The sequence below is a fragment of the Dipteris shenzhenensis genome, chromosome 32, assembly GCF_047967505.1.
Source record: "Dipteris shenzhenensis isolate YYH24624 ecotype China chromosome 32, Dip_SZ_1.0, whole genome shotgun sequence".
In the NCBI taxonomy this organism is placed as follows: Eukaryota; Viridiplantae; Streptophyta; class Polypodiopsida; order Gleicheniales; family Dipteridaceae; genus Dipteris; species Dipteris shenzhenensis.
Window position 1 is genome coordinate 13,529,778 of NC_141627.1, and position 14,253 is coordinate 13,544,030.

A 14,253-nucleotide genomic window follows, 5' to 3' on the forward strand; every position below is an offset into this window, starting at 1 on the left:
GATCTCTACCCTGCTGGTCCTCCAAGGTCTCCAGGTTGTTGAAGTCTCCTCCAACAATCCAGGAATCCATGTCTGGAAGACTCCCTGTAAGTGTCCTCCAGAAGGTGGCTCTGCATCTGAGGTCTGTGGGAGCATAAATGTTGAGGATTCCTATCTTGGATCCCTCCAAATTCAGGCCTACCCAAAGGGCTCGGCCTGGGATCAACGTGCCGTGACCGAAAACTGACTGAGCTAACTGCTCGCACACGGAGGTACAGACCCCCCCGCTCCTCCCCTGTGCGCCGATCGAAGGCTCCCAATAAGTGTAGGAGCGTCCGGGGAGAACCTTCCCGCAGCTACGGGCATGAGCCGCAGAAAGCTTGTGCTCCTGGAGCAGCAGTACATCCAATCGACCAATCACTGCAGGCTGAAGTTCCTGACGCAAAATGAGCTTCCTGGGACCACGGGTACTCGAAGAGTGAAACCCGTTCACATTCCAGGATACGAGGTGTAGGCTCATGGAGAGGGATGGGGGGCTGCGAACAGCTGTCTGCTCGCAGAAGAAGTCGAAGAAGAATCAGACAGATCGGAGTGGAGGCGCTGCCGCTTGTGAGAAGGTTTGGAGGGGGAGACGGGGTCGTCCTGCCCGTTCTTCAACACCTTCAGCAAAGGCGAGAGGCCTCTAGTGCCATGAACAAATGCTTTCTCGAGCCAGCTCGAGATCTCTGAAGCAGTCATCCCGTAGAAGGTTCGGAGTTTCTGTTGGGACCAAGCTTTGACATCCTGGGGAAGAGGCCATACCAGGGGGGGTCTGAGGATCACAATCAATCGGAAACGTTTGGCAGCGCAACGCCACCGCAAGCGCACATCGCCCTCGGACCACTGAGTCTCGAGGAGCTGCCCACCGGACGGGCCTATCCAGGAGCAAATCTGGGCGTGTGTCTGCTCTCTGAGAGCCTCCCACACCGAGTCGTCTGTCCAGGTCTCGGTGCCATCGCTAAGGAACGTGAAGGCGAAGCTAGGGCCATCCCTGGGAGCCAAGGCACCAATCCTCCCATCCGCCCCTTTGCGGAGCATGAAGATACTAATGTCGAGACAAGCCGGGAAGGTCCCAAGGTCGGCCACATCCAGGTAGTCCCAGGGGCCAGATCTGTAAAAGTCTCGAGGGAGCTCTCTCTCCTGGAGCTGAGACCCAGCTGAGTCTGCCACTGGGGGGCTAGCGGGAAGGGAAACCTGCTCCACTGGTGGTACAGACACCGGGTGTCCTGCAAGCGGGGGAGGAGGGGGAGGACGCTGCGGGATAGGCGACTCGGGCTCCACGGAGGCGACTGGCGGAGAAGGTGGAGGAGGTGGAGCGGAGGCTGCACTCGGCTGGGAAGGCGACGGTGCAGCTAACTCTGTAGGAGGGGCGAGGGGAGCAGGGGGGGGAGGGGGATGGGGATGCATCTGGAACTGGGGCTGAGAGGGAGGGGGAGGGGGAGGGGGAGGGGACTGAGGAAAAGGAGGCGGGGGCTGAAACTGCGGGGCGGGCGAAGGGGGGGGAAACTGGGGAAACCGGGGAGAAGGCGGGGGGGTGGGAGAGAGGAGGATCTGAGGCTGTGGAGGGCGGGCTGCCGTCGAAGAAGAGGCTCTCCCAGGTCCCTGGGGCATCTGCCTGTCAGGCCTGTGGAGTGCTGCTGCAGGAATGGTGACCTCTGCCTCCTTGCCTTTATCCGAAATCTTCTTATTCTTTCCTCTTTTCCTTCGAACCTCGGTCCAACCGCCCACTACCTCTGGCCCAGGCTCCGACTGCCTCGGCTCCTCCTGACGTGGCTGTCCGGGGGGGGGAGGTGGGGGCGGAGGGGGCGGGGGCGGGGAGGGTCGAGACGAGCTGGCAAAGCGTGGACAAGTAGCCGCCAAGTGCCCAAAGCCATGGCACCGCAGGCACTGACCTGGCTGTCCGGTGACTATCATGCTCTGGGTGATACTGCCGGCACCTGTAACGATCTCGATCACTGCAGGGAGAGTCGCAGGATCCGCCACAGCCACACGGACTCGGGGAGCTCCTGCCGTGGTCACCGCGTCGGCAAAGGTGTCGTGCATAACCCAGCCAAAATGGGAGCCCAAGTCCCTGACAATCGGCCGCAGCTCAGTAGCAAGCCCTGGAAAAACGAGTGTCACTGGGTGGCGAGGTATACGGAACCGAGTGTCGAAATCCGCTGCGCTGAAACCACGGTACCACGGGACTATCATGATGATCTTCCCATCCACCGATGTGGGGGAACCGGCAATCAGATTGCTCGCAGCTTTCTCACTGGAGAGTTTGAGCCAGAAGATGCCCCTTCCCATAAGGGCCACCTCCTCGATATGGCCATCCTCTAGCAAGAGCGTGGACTGGAGCCAGTCCCTGATGGTAGACCTGGAGGGGGAGTGTCCAATGACTCTACCGTAAACAGAGGTACGAGCAAAGTCACTGGCTACCTCCTGAACACGAGATGATTGTTGCTCTGTCAGGATAACGCGGTAGGCATCTGGAGAGGGAGGGTCCGACTGGGCCTCCGGATCCGGGCTGGGGGCCGCCATACCGCCAAGACTAACTGCAAGCTTCCGATGAAGAAAAACAGGCTGCCACCCAAGAAGAGATGAAGCGGCGGTGGAGCCTGGGGGTGAGGCGGCGAGGCGGGATGGAGCGGAGGGGGCGGCTGGAGCGGCGGCGAGGCGAGGATGGAGCGGAGGCGGGCGAGGCGAGGCGGGATGGAGCGGAGGCGGGCGAGGCGAGGCGAGGCGGGATGGAGCGGAGGGGGCGAGGCGAGGCGGGATGGATCGGAGGCGGGCGAGGATGGAGCGGAGGCGGGCGAGGTGAGGCGGGATGGAGCGGAGGCGGGCGAGGCGAGGCGAGGCGGGCTGGAGCGGAGGCGGGCGAGGCGAGGCGGGATGGAGCGGAGGGGGGGGCTGGAGCGGCGGCGAGGGGGGGGGGGTGGAGCGGGGGCGAGGGGCGGGTTGGAGCGAGGGGGCGGGATGGAGCGGAGGTAAGGGGCGGGGATGGAGCGAGGGGGCGGGATGGAGCGAGGGGCGGCTGGAGCGAGGGGCGGAGGTGAGGCGAGGGGCGGGATGGAGCGAGGGGCGGAGGTGAGGCGAGGGGTAGCGGGGTGCCGGCGGGGGGGGAGGAGAGGGGACGGGGGTCGAGGGCGGACGGGAGGGGTGGAGGTGGACGCGGCGAGGGGGGGGGGGGGGAGCGAAGGGGAGGTAGGGGCTAACGGCGAGGGGGGAGGGGAAGCTCGCAGGAGCTCTCTCTCTCTCTCTCTCAAATTTTGTCACAAGTTCTACCGACCTGATACCACATGTTGGAACCAGGGAGAAAGGAGAGAGGTCGACAACAATCACATGATGGACACAAGATTGAGGCAGAGTGAACTCTATGCTGATTGATTAATTAAATAAATATATACATGCATGTGTGTGTGTGTGTGTGTGTGTGTTGGTAGAGACCTCTAGATCCTGGTAATACCCTTCGATTGCAAAGCCTTCATTGGAGCGTTTTGCATCGGTTGGTGATTTCTATAGTAGTTGATGCTGTGGATGATCAAGGTTGCATCCTCCTTTCTTTTCCACATGCCAGAAGATAGTACGATTTGGGCCTGCATCATTGGTCTATTTGGTGCATTATAATTGCAACCCTTTCAACCTATCCCTTGCTTGTTCTCTGCTCTTCCCTTGCTGGATTAGAGGTTTGATCTCCAGCTTCTAGGTTACTCTGCCTTTTCATTTGCAGATCTTTCTCTCAAGAAGGCTTATCATTTATTACTTCCACAACCTTGGATCTAGGAACATAGAAATCAATTTTGGCATCTCAACAAGTCTCTGTCTTGGTGGAAAACATCTTTGCTGCATTTAGAGTAGTAAGCTCCCTCTCAAGCTGCATGTTTTTTGTCACCAATTCGTATTTCTCCCAAGAAATAAAGAAGAGATCTTGGACTACCTTTTGATTAGCCTTCTCCTTTAGTGCTAGCCTTCGTCATGGCTGAGTCTGCCTTCACCTCCGGAGTGTCGACAAAAACTCAGTACGAAGACTTTGTATAAATGGATGCTCAAGTATGTGTGGGTGTGTGGATTTGTATGTGTGAGAGCATATTTTTATACTATGGTCTACACCCACTTTGAGTATACTTGTGCTTTCTAATTTAGAAATGTATTTTTGCCTCTTTGCAGAAACGAGACATAAGTGTAAAGTGCCATTTAACTTTTTATGTTTTAAATGAGAGAGAGAGAGAGAGAGAGTTTCTAGTTTTTTGGAAGTTTTTGTTTCTTGACTTGCTTGTTTATTTTTGCTTAAGTCACCTGCTTCGTTTCTTCTTTATTTCTTGTTTTCATTCTCTTTTGTTTATTTGACGTATTTTAGTAAGCACTGGGTTTGCCCAAGAGACTCCGTGGGTCTTTAGAAACCCAGTATAGCTGCTTATGCTTGGGCACTGATGACGACATAAGTGTTGCTTTGCTTGCTAAGTATGTCTTCCTTTTGCTTTTCATAAGCTCATTCCTATGGAGACCTTCCTCAGGCCCAGTTGGAAGTATTTTATTATTGCTTTTCATTAGGAGTATAGCTGTCCCCACTTTTGATAGCTATGAACATAAATTTTCTTGAATGAAATCTGTCTTTTACAAAGAAAAAAAGTGTGTGCGCGCATGTGGACTCATGCACGTCGCTCCTTTAGGATGTGCATTTCATGGGAGACCTTCCTGAGGGCCAACTAGAAGTGTCCTTTCACTATTTAATAGTTCTTTACTATGATGGTTGTGCTTCACCTTCTTCTAGTTATCTCACTTTGGGACATCTATGAATGTACATTCTTCTTAATGAAAGATTCTCTTACCAAAAAAAAAAAGTGTATGTGTATGTATGTATGTAAATACACACACTTATTTATATATGTGTGTGTATGTGTGCACGTGTGTGTGTGCGTGTGCAAATTATGATTTCTTTGTTGTGTGGTGCGTTACTTGGCTTTATGGTCGTTGTATCATGCCCGGAATTCTCACCTTTTATGGTTTTCCTGTTAGAATGGTCACCTCCCCATCTGTAAGCCCCCATAGGAGGAGAGCGTGGGGGAGGGAGACCTAGGGCAGAAGATGCCCAGAGAAGAGAGAGGGAGGATGCTGCCACATGGGCAGCACCTCACAGCCAAGAGAGGAGGATCCCTGAAGGAACACTACGGGATAGCATTGTGGCTGTATGGGACTGTGCAGATCCTTGGAGGCACTGACATCAGCAGGGTGTACGGAACTGTACGGAGTGTAGAAGGGTCTGGCAGAGGTGCTTGCATGACAGGGTCCTTGGCAAAGTATATGGGCAGGTCTATGGCCTGCAAGCAGGGCTGGCAGGTCGCAGGACAGCAGCAGCAAAGGGGCTGGGCCCTGCATGGAACAAAGGGCCATCAAAGGGCCCTAAATAGGGCTGGATAGGCAGCCAACCAGCCAACCAACTGGTCGGTTGGTTAGGGCTGCTACAGACCAGCCAGTCGGCCCATTTAGGGCTGGCTGGTCGGTTGGTTCAAGGGGGCCTTGAGCCCTATAAAAGGAGAGGCCTCAGGCCTCATTTCATCATCCAACAGTTCAGCAAAAGCAGGAGCAGCCAGGAGCCACTCCCTTGGGCCTCACACTGGGGGTGAAGGAGAGTGGAAGGTGAGCTGCAGACTGAGTTCCCTAGAGGCTGGACCTTGGCTGTCTTCTAGGGCAGCAAGGTGTTGTGATCATCATTCTTTGGAGCAGCCCTCTGACAGCAGACAGGAGCAGCAAGAAGGCAAGCCTTGGGCCTATACATAGGAGGTGAAGGTGACCCTGAAGGAGCTGGAGACTGAGCTTGAGTGGCAGCCCATCTAGGCTGGTTTCCAGACTGCAAGGTGGAGAGGATCGTTCTGGACGGAAAGTCTACAGACGCTCGAGGTGGAGCACGTGGGCTCGAGTCTAGAGATAGCCAGCAGATAGGAGAAGTACCTTGTGGTAATATCAGAGGACCACACCATTGGTGGGACTCTGGATCGATCTGTTTTGTATTGTGTCCATAGTTTTGGACGGAAATATATTATTTTGGTGGTTTCTCTATCTGGTTGGTTCATTGTCTATTGATGAGTCTGCACATCTATTTTATGCACATAAGTTAAGAAGTTTGTGATTCCACACCCCACACCACACTGTGTGAGCTCCTGGGCATTACTATCAGTCTTCCGCTGTGTGTACCCTCTGTTGGGTAATTTCTAACATTTCCTTCTATAGATCTTTAAGGTTTTTTTCAATCCTCCCTGCATTGCTCCCTTTAGGATGCACATGGACAAGGAGATCTTCCTCCAGCCCAGTTAGAAGCTTTTTTTCACTGGTTTTAGTTTGGAGTAGGAGTTGCTACTCTTTGGCACAACTTTGAATGTACATTTTCCTTGGTTTTTCTTTTCATCTTCTTCCAGTTTATGAGTGATAGTTGTCTCACTTTGGGACAGCTATGAATGTACATTCTTATAAATGAAAGGTAACCATGATATCAGATAACAGTAACGGATGGTGAATACGATCTTGTGATTGAAGCACCTAGTCTTCGAGGTGATCATGAATCTCAAGACGAGGTACCAGCTGAAAATCATGGATTCCGCATTTGTGACAGTAAACCCCATATAGGTCTATAATGCTGTCCTAGAGTGAACTTCCTAACAGCTGTAGGAAAAGATATGACCATTGTTAACAAATTTCTCCTTTTCTTTAATCTGCAGTTCCTGACTAGTATTGAACCTGCGCCCTAACTTATCACGTTCACGGGCGATGGCAATATTTCGATCCTCCCAGCCAACTCTCAAGGGCATGATACGTATTTCTTTTTATTCCTTCATAAACATCACTACGTATTTCCTTCATGTTTATCCTTGAGACCCACATCTCCCTAGATAGTTCCTGGCCACATGTCTACATTTTAGGCCCTTACTTAGATGCATCCTTTTTCACCCCTCTCTTGGAGTTCCTTTAAAACAAATTGCCCCTTGGCAATTTTCACATTTAGATGTACCTAGGCCCTAGCCCTATTAGAACTATCTAGTCAATGCCATTACGCCCTCACCTAGGACCTTGGCAGTTACTTCTCTTGACCATTTAATTACGCACATTAACTATTACAAAAGTTGGTCATCTAAGAGAAAATGCCCACCGATCTATCTGAGGTCATGCTATCTCGACTAGAGCATAACATTCCTTCCCTCTTCAAGCATCAGCGTCCTCGATGATGAAATCTGGGAATGCTCTCCGCAACTGGTATACGGATTCCCAGGTAGCTTCCGATAGAGGCTGACCATGCCATGCAACCAACACCGTGGGTATCTTCCGATTTCGTATCTGCATTGTTCCTCGGTCCAGGATTCTTGTTGGTTTGCGCCTTGCAATATCCTCTATCTCCTGAAACAAAACCACACCTTCGATTAGTGAGTCACCTGTATGCAAAAATTTCTTTAAGCGCGAAACATGAAAAACCGGGTGCACCTTACACCCCTGTGGTAATTCTAATTTATAGGCTACACTGCCTATTCTTTTCAAAATTAACCACGGCCCACAGTATCGAGGTGATAACTTAGCACACTCTCCTGAAGTCAACGACTTCGAGTGCGAAGGAATTCTGAGAAAAACTTTTTCTCCTTCTTCAAATACTCTTATAGACCGATTTTCATCCGCATACACCTTGGCTCTATCCATAGCCTGGCGGATGTTAGCTCTCGCAAGTGCTAGCATCTCCCGCATCTGAACTACAAAGTTCGCGGCACTAGGCACTTTCTGAGGTACTCCAACTATAGTTGGATTGGCTGGCCTATAACCATAGTTCAGCTCAAACGGACTGAACCCAGTAGATGAATGTTTTCTATCATTGTAGGCAAACTCCAACAATGGCAACCACTTGTCCCATGTATGTTGCCTTAATGACACATATGCTCTCAGCATATCCTCTAAAGTCTGGTTGACTCTCTCCGTCTGACCATCCGTCTCAGGATGATCCCCACTACTCATTCCCAACTCAGTCCTTAGTGTCTCAAATACCGCTGTCCAAAAATGACCGGTAAACCTGACATCTCTGTCTGACACTATGGATCTAGGCAATCCATGCAGACGAAATATATGTCTAATAAACAAAATCGCTACTTGCGGGGCACTAATAGACTCTCTAGTCGGAATGAAGTGAGCCATCTTGGTTAGACGATCAACCACCACAAGGATAGAATTATACCCTCCTTGTGTTGCAGGTAGCCCTACAATAAAGTCCATGGAAATGCTCTCCCACTTACTTAGTGGTATTTCCAAGGGCTGTAAAAGTCCGGGTGGCTTCACCCGCTCGGCCTTACTTACCTGACACGAGAAACACCGTGTCACATATTCATGAATATGCTTTTTCATCTTTGGCCAAAAGAAATCTCGCTTCACGAGATCATATGTCTTCTCGACTCCTGGATGTCCCGCACACGGGCTATCATGGCATTGTCGAATGACTCTCTGCCTGAGATCATTCTGACCAGGTACTACAACCTTGCCATTTCTAACTAGCATACCATCCCTTATGGTATATCTTGCATAAGTTTGGCCTTTTCTGGATGCCAGGTCATCCTTTTCATTTTCCCCGGGTTTTAACACATGAGCTTTAAGCCACAAGCTCTGGACAAACTCGTCCACCTTCTGAGTTTCTCTGATCTCGGTCATTAGAGCACTCTCTAATACCGTGAAACTCAGGTTGTGCATAATGCGAGACAACGCATCAGCCACCTTATTGTCTTTTCCTCTTCGGTACCGAATCGTTAGATTAAACTCCTGCATGAGCTCTGCCCACCTAGCTTGGCGGCCCCTCAAGTCAGGCTGTTTACAAAAATGCTTCAGAGTATCATGATCCACATCCACATAAAACTCTGAACCATACAAATAATGCCTCCATGTTTTCAAAGCATGGATAACTGCATACAACTCCAATTCATGAGTTGGCCAATTCCTTTGAGAGGGAGAAAGCTTCTTGCTTTCAAAGGCTACTGGCCTTCCCTCTTGAAGGAGGACTGCTCCTACCGCAATGCCACTTGCATCGGTTTCTAGGAACAACGGTTTCTGGGGATCAACTATTTTTAACACCGGTCCTGAGACCACAGCTTGTTTTATGGTGTTAAAACTTTCTTGTTGATTCTGTCCCCAAATAAAAGGTACCTTATCTGAGGTCAGATCAGTCAATGGCGATACTATTTCGGAATATCCTTTGATATGCCTTCTATAAAACTGGACAAATCCCAAGAATGATCGCAACGCGGTCAGACTCTGAGGGATTGGCCAAGTTAGTATCGCAGCCACTTTCTTCGGATCCATTTCTACCCCCTGTGGAGTAATTATGAACCCTAAATACTCAAGCCTAACCATACACAGTATAGTTTTCTTTTTATTCACGTAAAGACTAGCTTTCCTTAAAGTACTGAACACTATCCTTAAGTGTTCACGATGCTCAGTAATACTTTTACTGAATATCAAGATATCGTCAATAAAATGTACTACGAACTTTCCGATATACGGACGTAGTAAATCATTCATAAGCATGACGAAGGTCGCTGGAGCATTGGTAAGTCCGAAGGGCATTACCAAAAACTCATAATGACCAAACCTGCTTCTAAAAGCGGTTTTATGCACATCCTCGGCTCTAATCCGGATTTGATGATAGCCGCACTTAAGATCTATCTTGCTGAAAATCACGGCTCCATGTAATGCATCTAGCAAATCATCAATCCGAGCCATCGGATACCTGTGCTTAACAGTGATATTATTTAATGCTCTGTAATCTATACAGAGGCGAAACGTATCATCTTTTTTTCTCTTTAATATCACTGGTGAAGCAAAAGGTGAGAAACTTGGTTGAATCTGCCCCAACTTGAGGTATTCTTCCAGTTGCCTACGCACCTCCGCTTCTTCAGCAAAACTCATTCTATAGGGAGGTCTATTTACAGGCTCTGCCCCCGGGATCAGTTCAATCTTATGCTGAACTTTCCGCTCTGGAGGTAACCCATAAGGTAGTTCATCCCTAAAGCATTCAGAGAACTCCTCTGTTATAAGATTAGCCAGCTTGGCCATCTCACCACTTTGCGTAACATCAGTGCTAGTCGAAGAATCATCCACCGACTCTACCGATGCTGTGCAAAGGTATAAAAACTCTACTTGAGTCTTTCTGATTTCCATCACGGAAACCAACGGTCCCTGATGTATATCTTTTTCACCTCGCAAGACATAAAGCACATCATTCATCTTGAATTGATATACGTGCTTTTTCCAATCAATGGCTGGATTCTTACTAGAATGCCATGCCATTCCCAGGGCTATATCCGCATGAGCAAGCTTGGTCATTTCAAAATCAAGCTTCTCATCATAGTCCTGAATCCGAAGCTCCAACTGGGTAACCCTGTGGTCCCATACTTCAGTTGAACTTCCGTCTGCCATCCTGACTGTGTACGCATAGTCAGATGGACTTGTCTTTAATTTCAACCTCTTCACGAGCTTGGAGTTAATCACATTGTGAGTTGACGCTGAGTCAAACAACACAATGACATCATGACTGGCCACTTGCCCTTTCATTTTAATTAACTCCGTATCATTGAAGGCTGTATACCCCGTTGCTGCGGGCTTAGATAGGATGTTATCAGGTGCACTCGTCACTAACTTAGCAACAGATACACATAACAAACAAGGTACTAACCTCTGAGAAGGTCCCGCCAGTTGCATCTGCATATGTTCCGCACTGGGACTCTCCTGCATTTCTACGTCGCATTCAGATATTATCATATTAGCCGTGCGACGATCTTTGTTCAGTGGACAATCCTTCCACTGATGTCGCTGAAGGCAGCCGAAGCACAATCCTTCTTTTCTAGCTTTCTCTTTTTGTTCAGGGGTCAACGAGGACTTTGACCAAGCTCGGGCTGCCATTGGAGTTATTTTCCTTTTCACCCCAACGGTGGTACTTGTTTTTACTGGCCCCTCAACCGGCTTCACCTGCTTGGTTTGGCCACTTGGCTGCGAGACACTTGGTTTTGAAACCCATTTCCTCTGAAATCCCCCTTTTCTCGGGTGCTCATACTGAGTCCCTGCCTGCACAAATCCACCAGATCTGCCTCTGGCATCCTCATAGTTCAGGGCTACTGCTATAGATTCATCTAGTGTAGTCACATATTTAGCCCGAACTTCCATTTTTATTTTGTCGTTCAGTCCATAGATATAGTCTTTTAACTGAACCGACATAGGGAGAGGGTCTGTTATTTTCATAACACATTCCCTAAATTTGTCAGTGTACTCTGCCACTGACAAGCTCCTCTGACGAAGATTTCTATAAGCATCCCAAGCTCGGGATTCTTCATCAGGTGGGAGAAAGTGTTTCTTGAATTCAGCTTTGAACCCTTCCCAGGTGGTTGGAGCAACTTGATCCTTCTGTTGCTTTATCCACCATCTGTCCGCTGCCTCAATAAACAGGTGTGTGGCCTCGCGGATTTTCTTTAGATCGGATCTAATCTCACAAATGGCGAAGGCTTCTTCCCACTTGTGCAACCAAACCTCGATCACATCAGAGCTGCGCTCGGTCATCCGACCAGCGTACTTCTCCGGTCTATAATTAGCGATATTAGCCACTTTGACCCTTGCGCGCTCTAAGGAATGTACACTGGGCTCTGGCTCTACTGGAGCTTTGCCCTTATCAATCCTAGACGGTCTAGCCGACAAGGCTTGCACCATCTCCCTAATTTGACCAGCATTCACCTGAAGCTGCTGGTTCATAATCTGCTGTAAAGCATCCTCTAATATTGAAATCCTACCAATCAATGTAGGTGCTGCGTGATGTGACATCTGTTGTGTAGATTGTGCTCTAGACTCACTAGGATTCACCCTTGAATTCTGCCCTTCTGCTTCCATTTCGTTGAAAGGGAAATTAAAAAAAAAAAAATAAAATTCTTTTCTCACTCTTACTTTTCTGTTTTTTTTAAATAATATAAACTGCAAACAAAAAACTGGAAAGCGATATAAAAACTGTGCTCCCTGGGATTCTTCGGATTCGATGTGCTCTCTCGAATTCCGCAACGGCTGTCTCCCCAATTCTGCAAACAGCCTTTGATCTCTTGTAGACCAGCCCCACACGAGCTCAAACAAGAGAAGCCCAGGAAGAAGACAGCAGGCAGGTCGAAGAGGTATACTCTAACAGAAGTCACACCACCAATATAGCACAAGTGCAGGGGCAGCAACAGAACGGAGCACGCGGTAGGCCAAACGAAAACGGAAGGCGCACAGGCAGGGGAAAACAAGGTAGTCTGGGTCGCTGCTCACAGCCTGATGAAGATACAAGGCCACAATTGTACTTTCATACACCGGCTATCAAACTCTGTACTGAACGCATCAACACCCACTTTCGTTTTAAATCAGGGTCAATCAACGATTTACTCCAACGAGTAACTGGTTCATTCGATGAACAGGCTGTAACTTCCTTCCCATACCGACCGTCAAACAGATTTATGCCCACACGACCCTCTGCTAACCGTCGTCAACTTTTATAAAACTCAATTTCTCCACAAGAACTAATCACTTGTCAGCGACGACCATGTACACGTATGATTCTTCTTTGACTGGCTTTGAACAATTATTATTCTTCAACTGACAATCGCCTTTCGCGACTAATTCCCAGCCCGTATATCTCAATCGACGCGTCTCGATCAGCCCACTGTCACGAACAAAAAAACTATTCACCGCCTGTTCGTTATGTGACTTCCCCTTCACGCCTTACAGAAAGCCGCAGTTCATCCCCTTGAGCAACCAAAGGGTCACGGCATAATCTCAATTAACGACCTGGCCCATTTCATGCATATTGCCGACACCAGTAGAAATCACGTATGTGCGCAGCCTGCAAAGTTTTCCAAATCGCTTTATCCAGGACTGCCCCAAATCGCTCTGCCTTTCTGGCTCTGATACCAAGTGTTAACAAATTTCTCCTTTTCTTTAATCTGCAGTTCCTGACTAGTATTGAACCTGCGCCCTAACTTATCACGTTCACGGGCGATGGCAATATTTCGATCCTCCCAGCCAACTCTCAAGGGCATGATACGTATTTCTTTTTATTCCTTCATAAACATCACTACGTATTTCCTTCATGTTTATCCTTGAGACCCACATCTCCCTAGATAGTTCCTGGCCACATGTCTACATTTTAGGCCCTTACTTAGATGCATCCTTTTTCACCCCTCTCTTGGAGTTCCTTTAAAACAAATTGCCCCTTGGCAATTTTCACATTTAGATGCACCTAGGCCCTAGCCCTATTAGAACTATCTAGTCAATGCCATTACGCCCTCACCTAGGACCTTGGCAGTTACTTCTCTTGACCATTTAATTACGCACATTAACTATTACAAAAGTTGGTCATCTAAGAGAAAATGCCCACCGATCTATCTGAGGTCATGCTATCTCGACTAGAGCATAACAACCATACCCGCTGCATCCCTTTAGACCAAAGAAAATAAGAGCGCCGAGGTGGAAACCCGAAACACACACACAAACATATGTTCATATATAAAGTATATGCAAGAATTGTCAAAGTTTTGCAGTGGTTAAATTTTTAAAATAAAACTCTTGGGTTATGTGCGTCAATCAGTACCATGCTTGAACAAATGACGCTTTTGCATCTGTGCCAAACTAGCCTTCTTTGTTGTTCTTAGTGTATATGCTACTGAAGCACTTTTTGCATGACCCATAAATTTGTTGTTTGAGTCCTTATCGTGTGAATAAATACCAATGTTTATTTGGTGTTTCTGCCTTTCTTATCTCCTCAAAGATTCAACTAGAGAAATTCTATGTCTAATGTGGCTTTTTTGACAGATACAAGTTTACTTAAAAATATTTGTTGGTAGGTTCTGGGATCTCTAGTTACACACACTGGTTCTGGCATTGATTATGAAGTCAGTTCTGCTTTAGATGCTCTGGTTACAATCTCATCGAACTATTCACAAGAGCTCCTTCCGTTGTCCTCTTTCATTAGTGGTGAGTTATTGTCCCACATTTGTTGATCGCAGAATAGTAAGGCATAACAGTTCTTGCATGTTGCTTTTCTTGTGGCTATATCCAATTTGGCTCCCTATCTGCAGCGTGTTCCTTGAAACTGAAAATATATTTTCAATTTTCTGGAAATGACATTTGGGGTGAGGGGTAAATTTATGTTTTGTGAATGGTGATTTTTGAATTAGTCTATAAGGAAATGAAGATCTGTCCTGAGATGAATGTTCTGTTGCATGC

At 48.3% G+C, this 14,253-nt stretch overlaps 1 protein-coding gene across 1 annotated transcript in view; it reads left to right on the plus strand.

The window, feature by feature from the left end:
- The window catches only part of LOC147880329 (fanconi anemia group D2 protein), an 83,528-nt gene that overhangs the window by 17,920 nt on the left and 51,355 nt on the right, over window positions 1–14,253 (plus strand). The window contains exon 6 of the mRNA XM_087370401.1: window positions 13,872–14,001. Coding sequence (XP_087226527.1) covers window positions 13,872–14,001 — 130 coding nt within the window. The remainder of the gene's footprint in view (window positions 1–13,871; window positions 14,002–14,253) is intronic.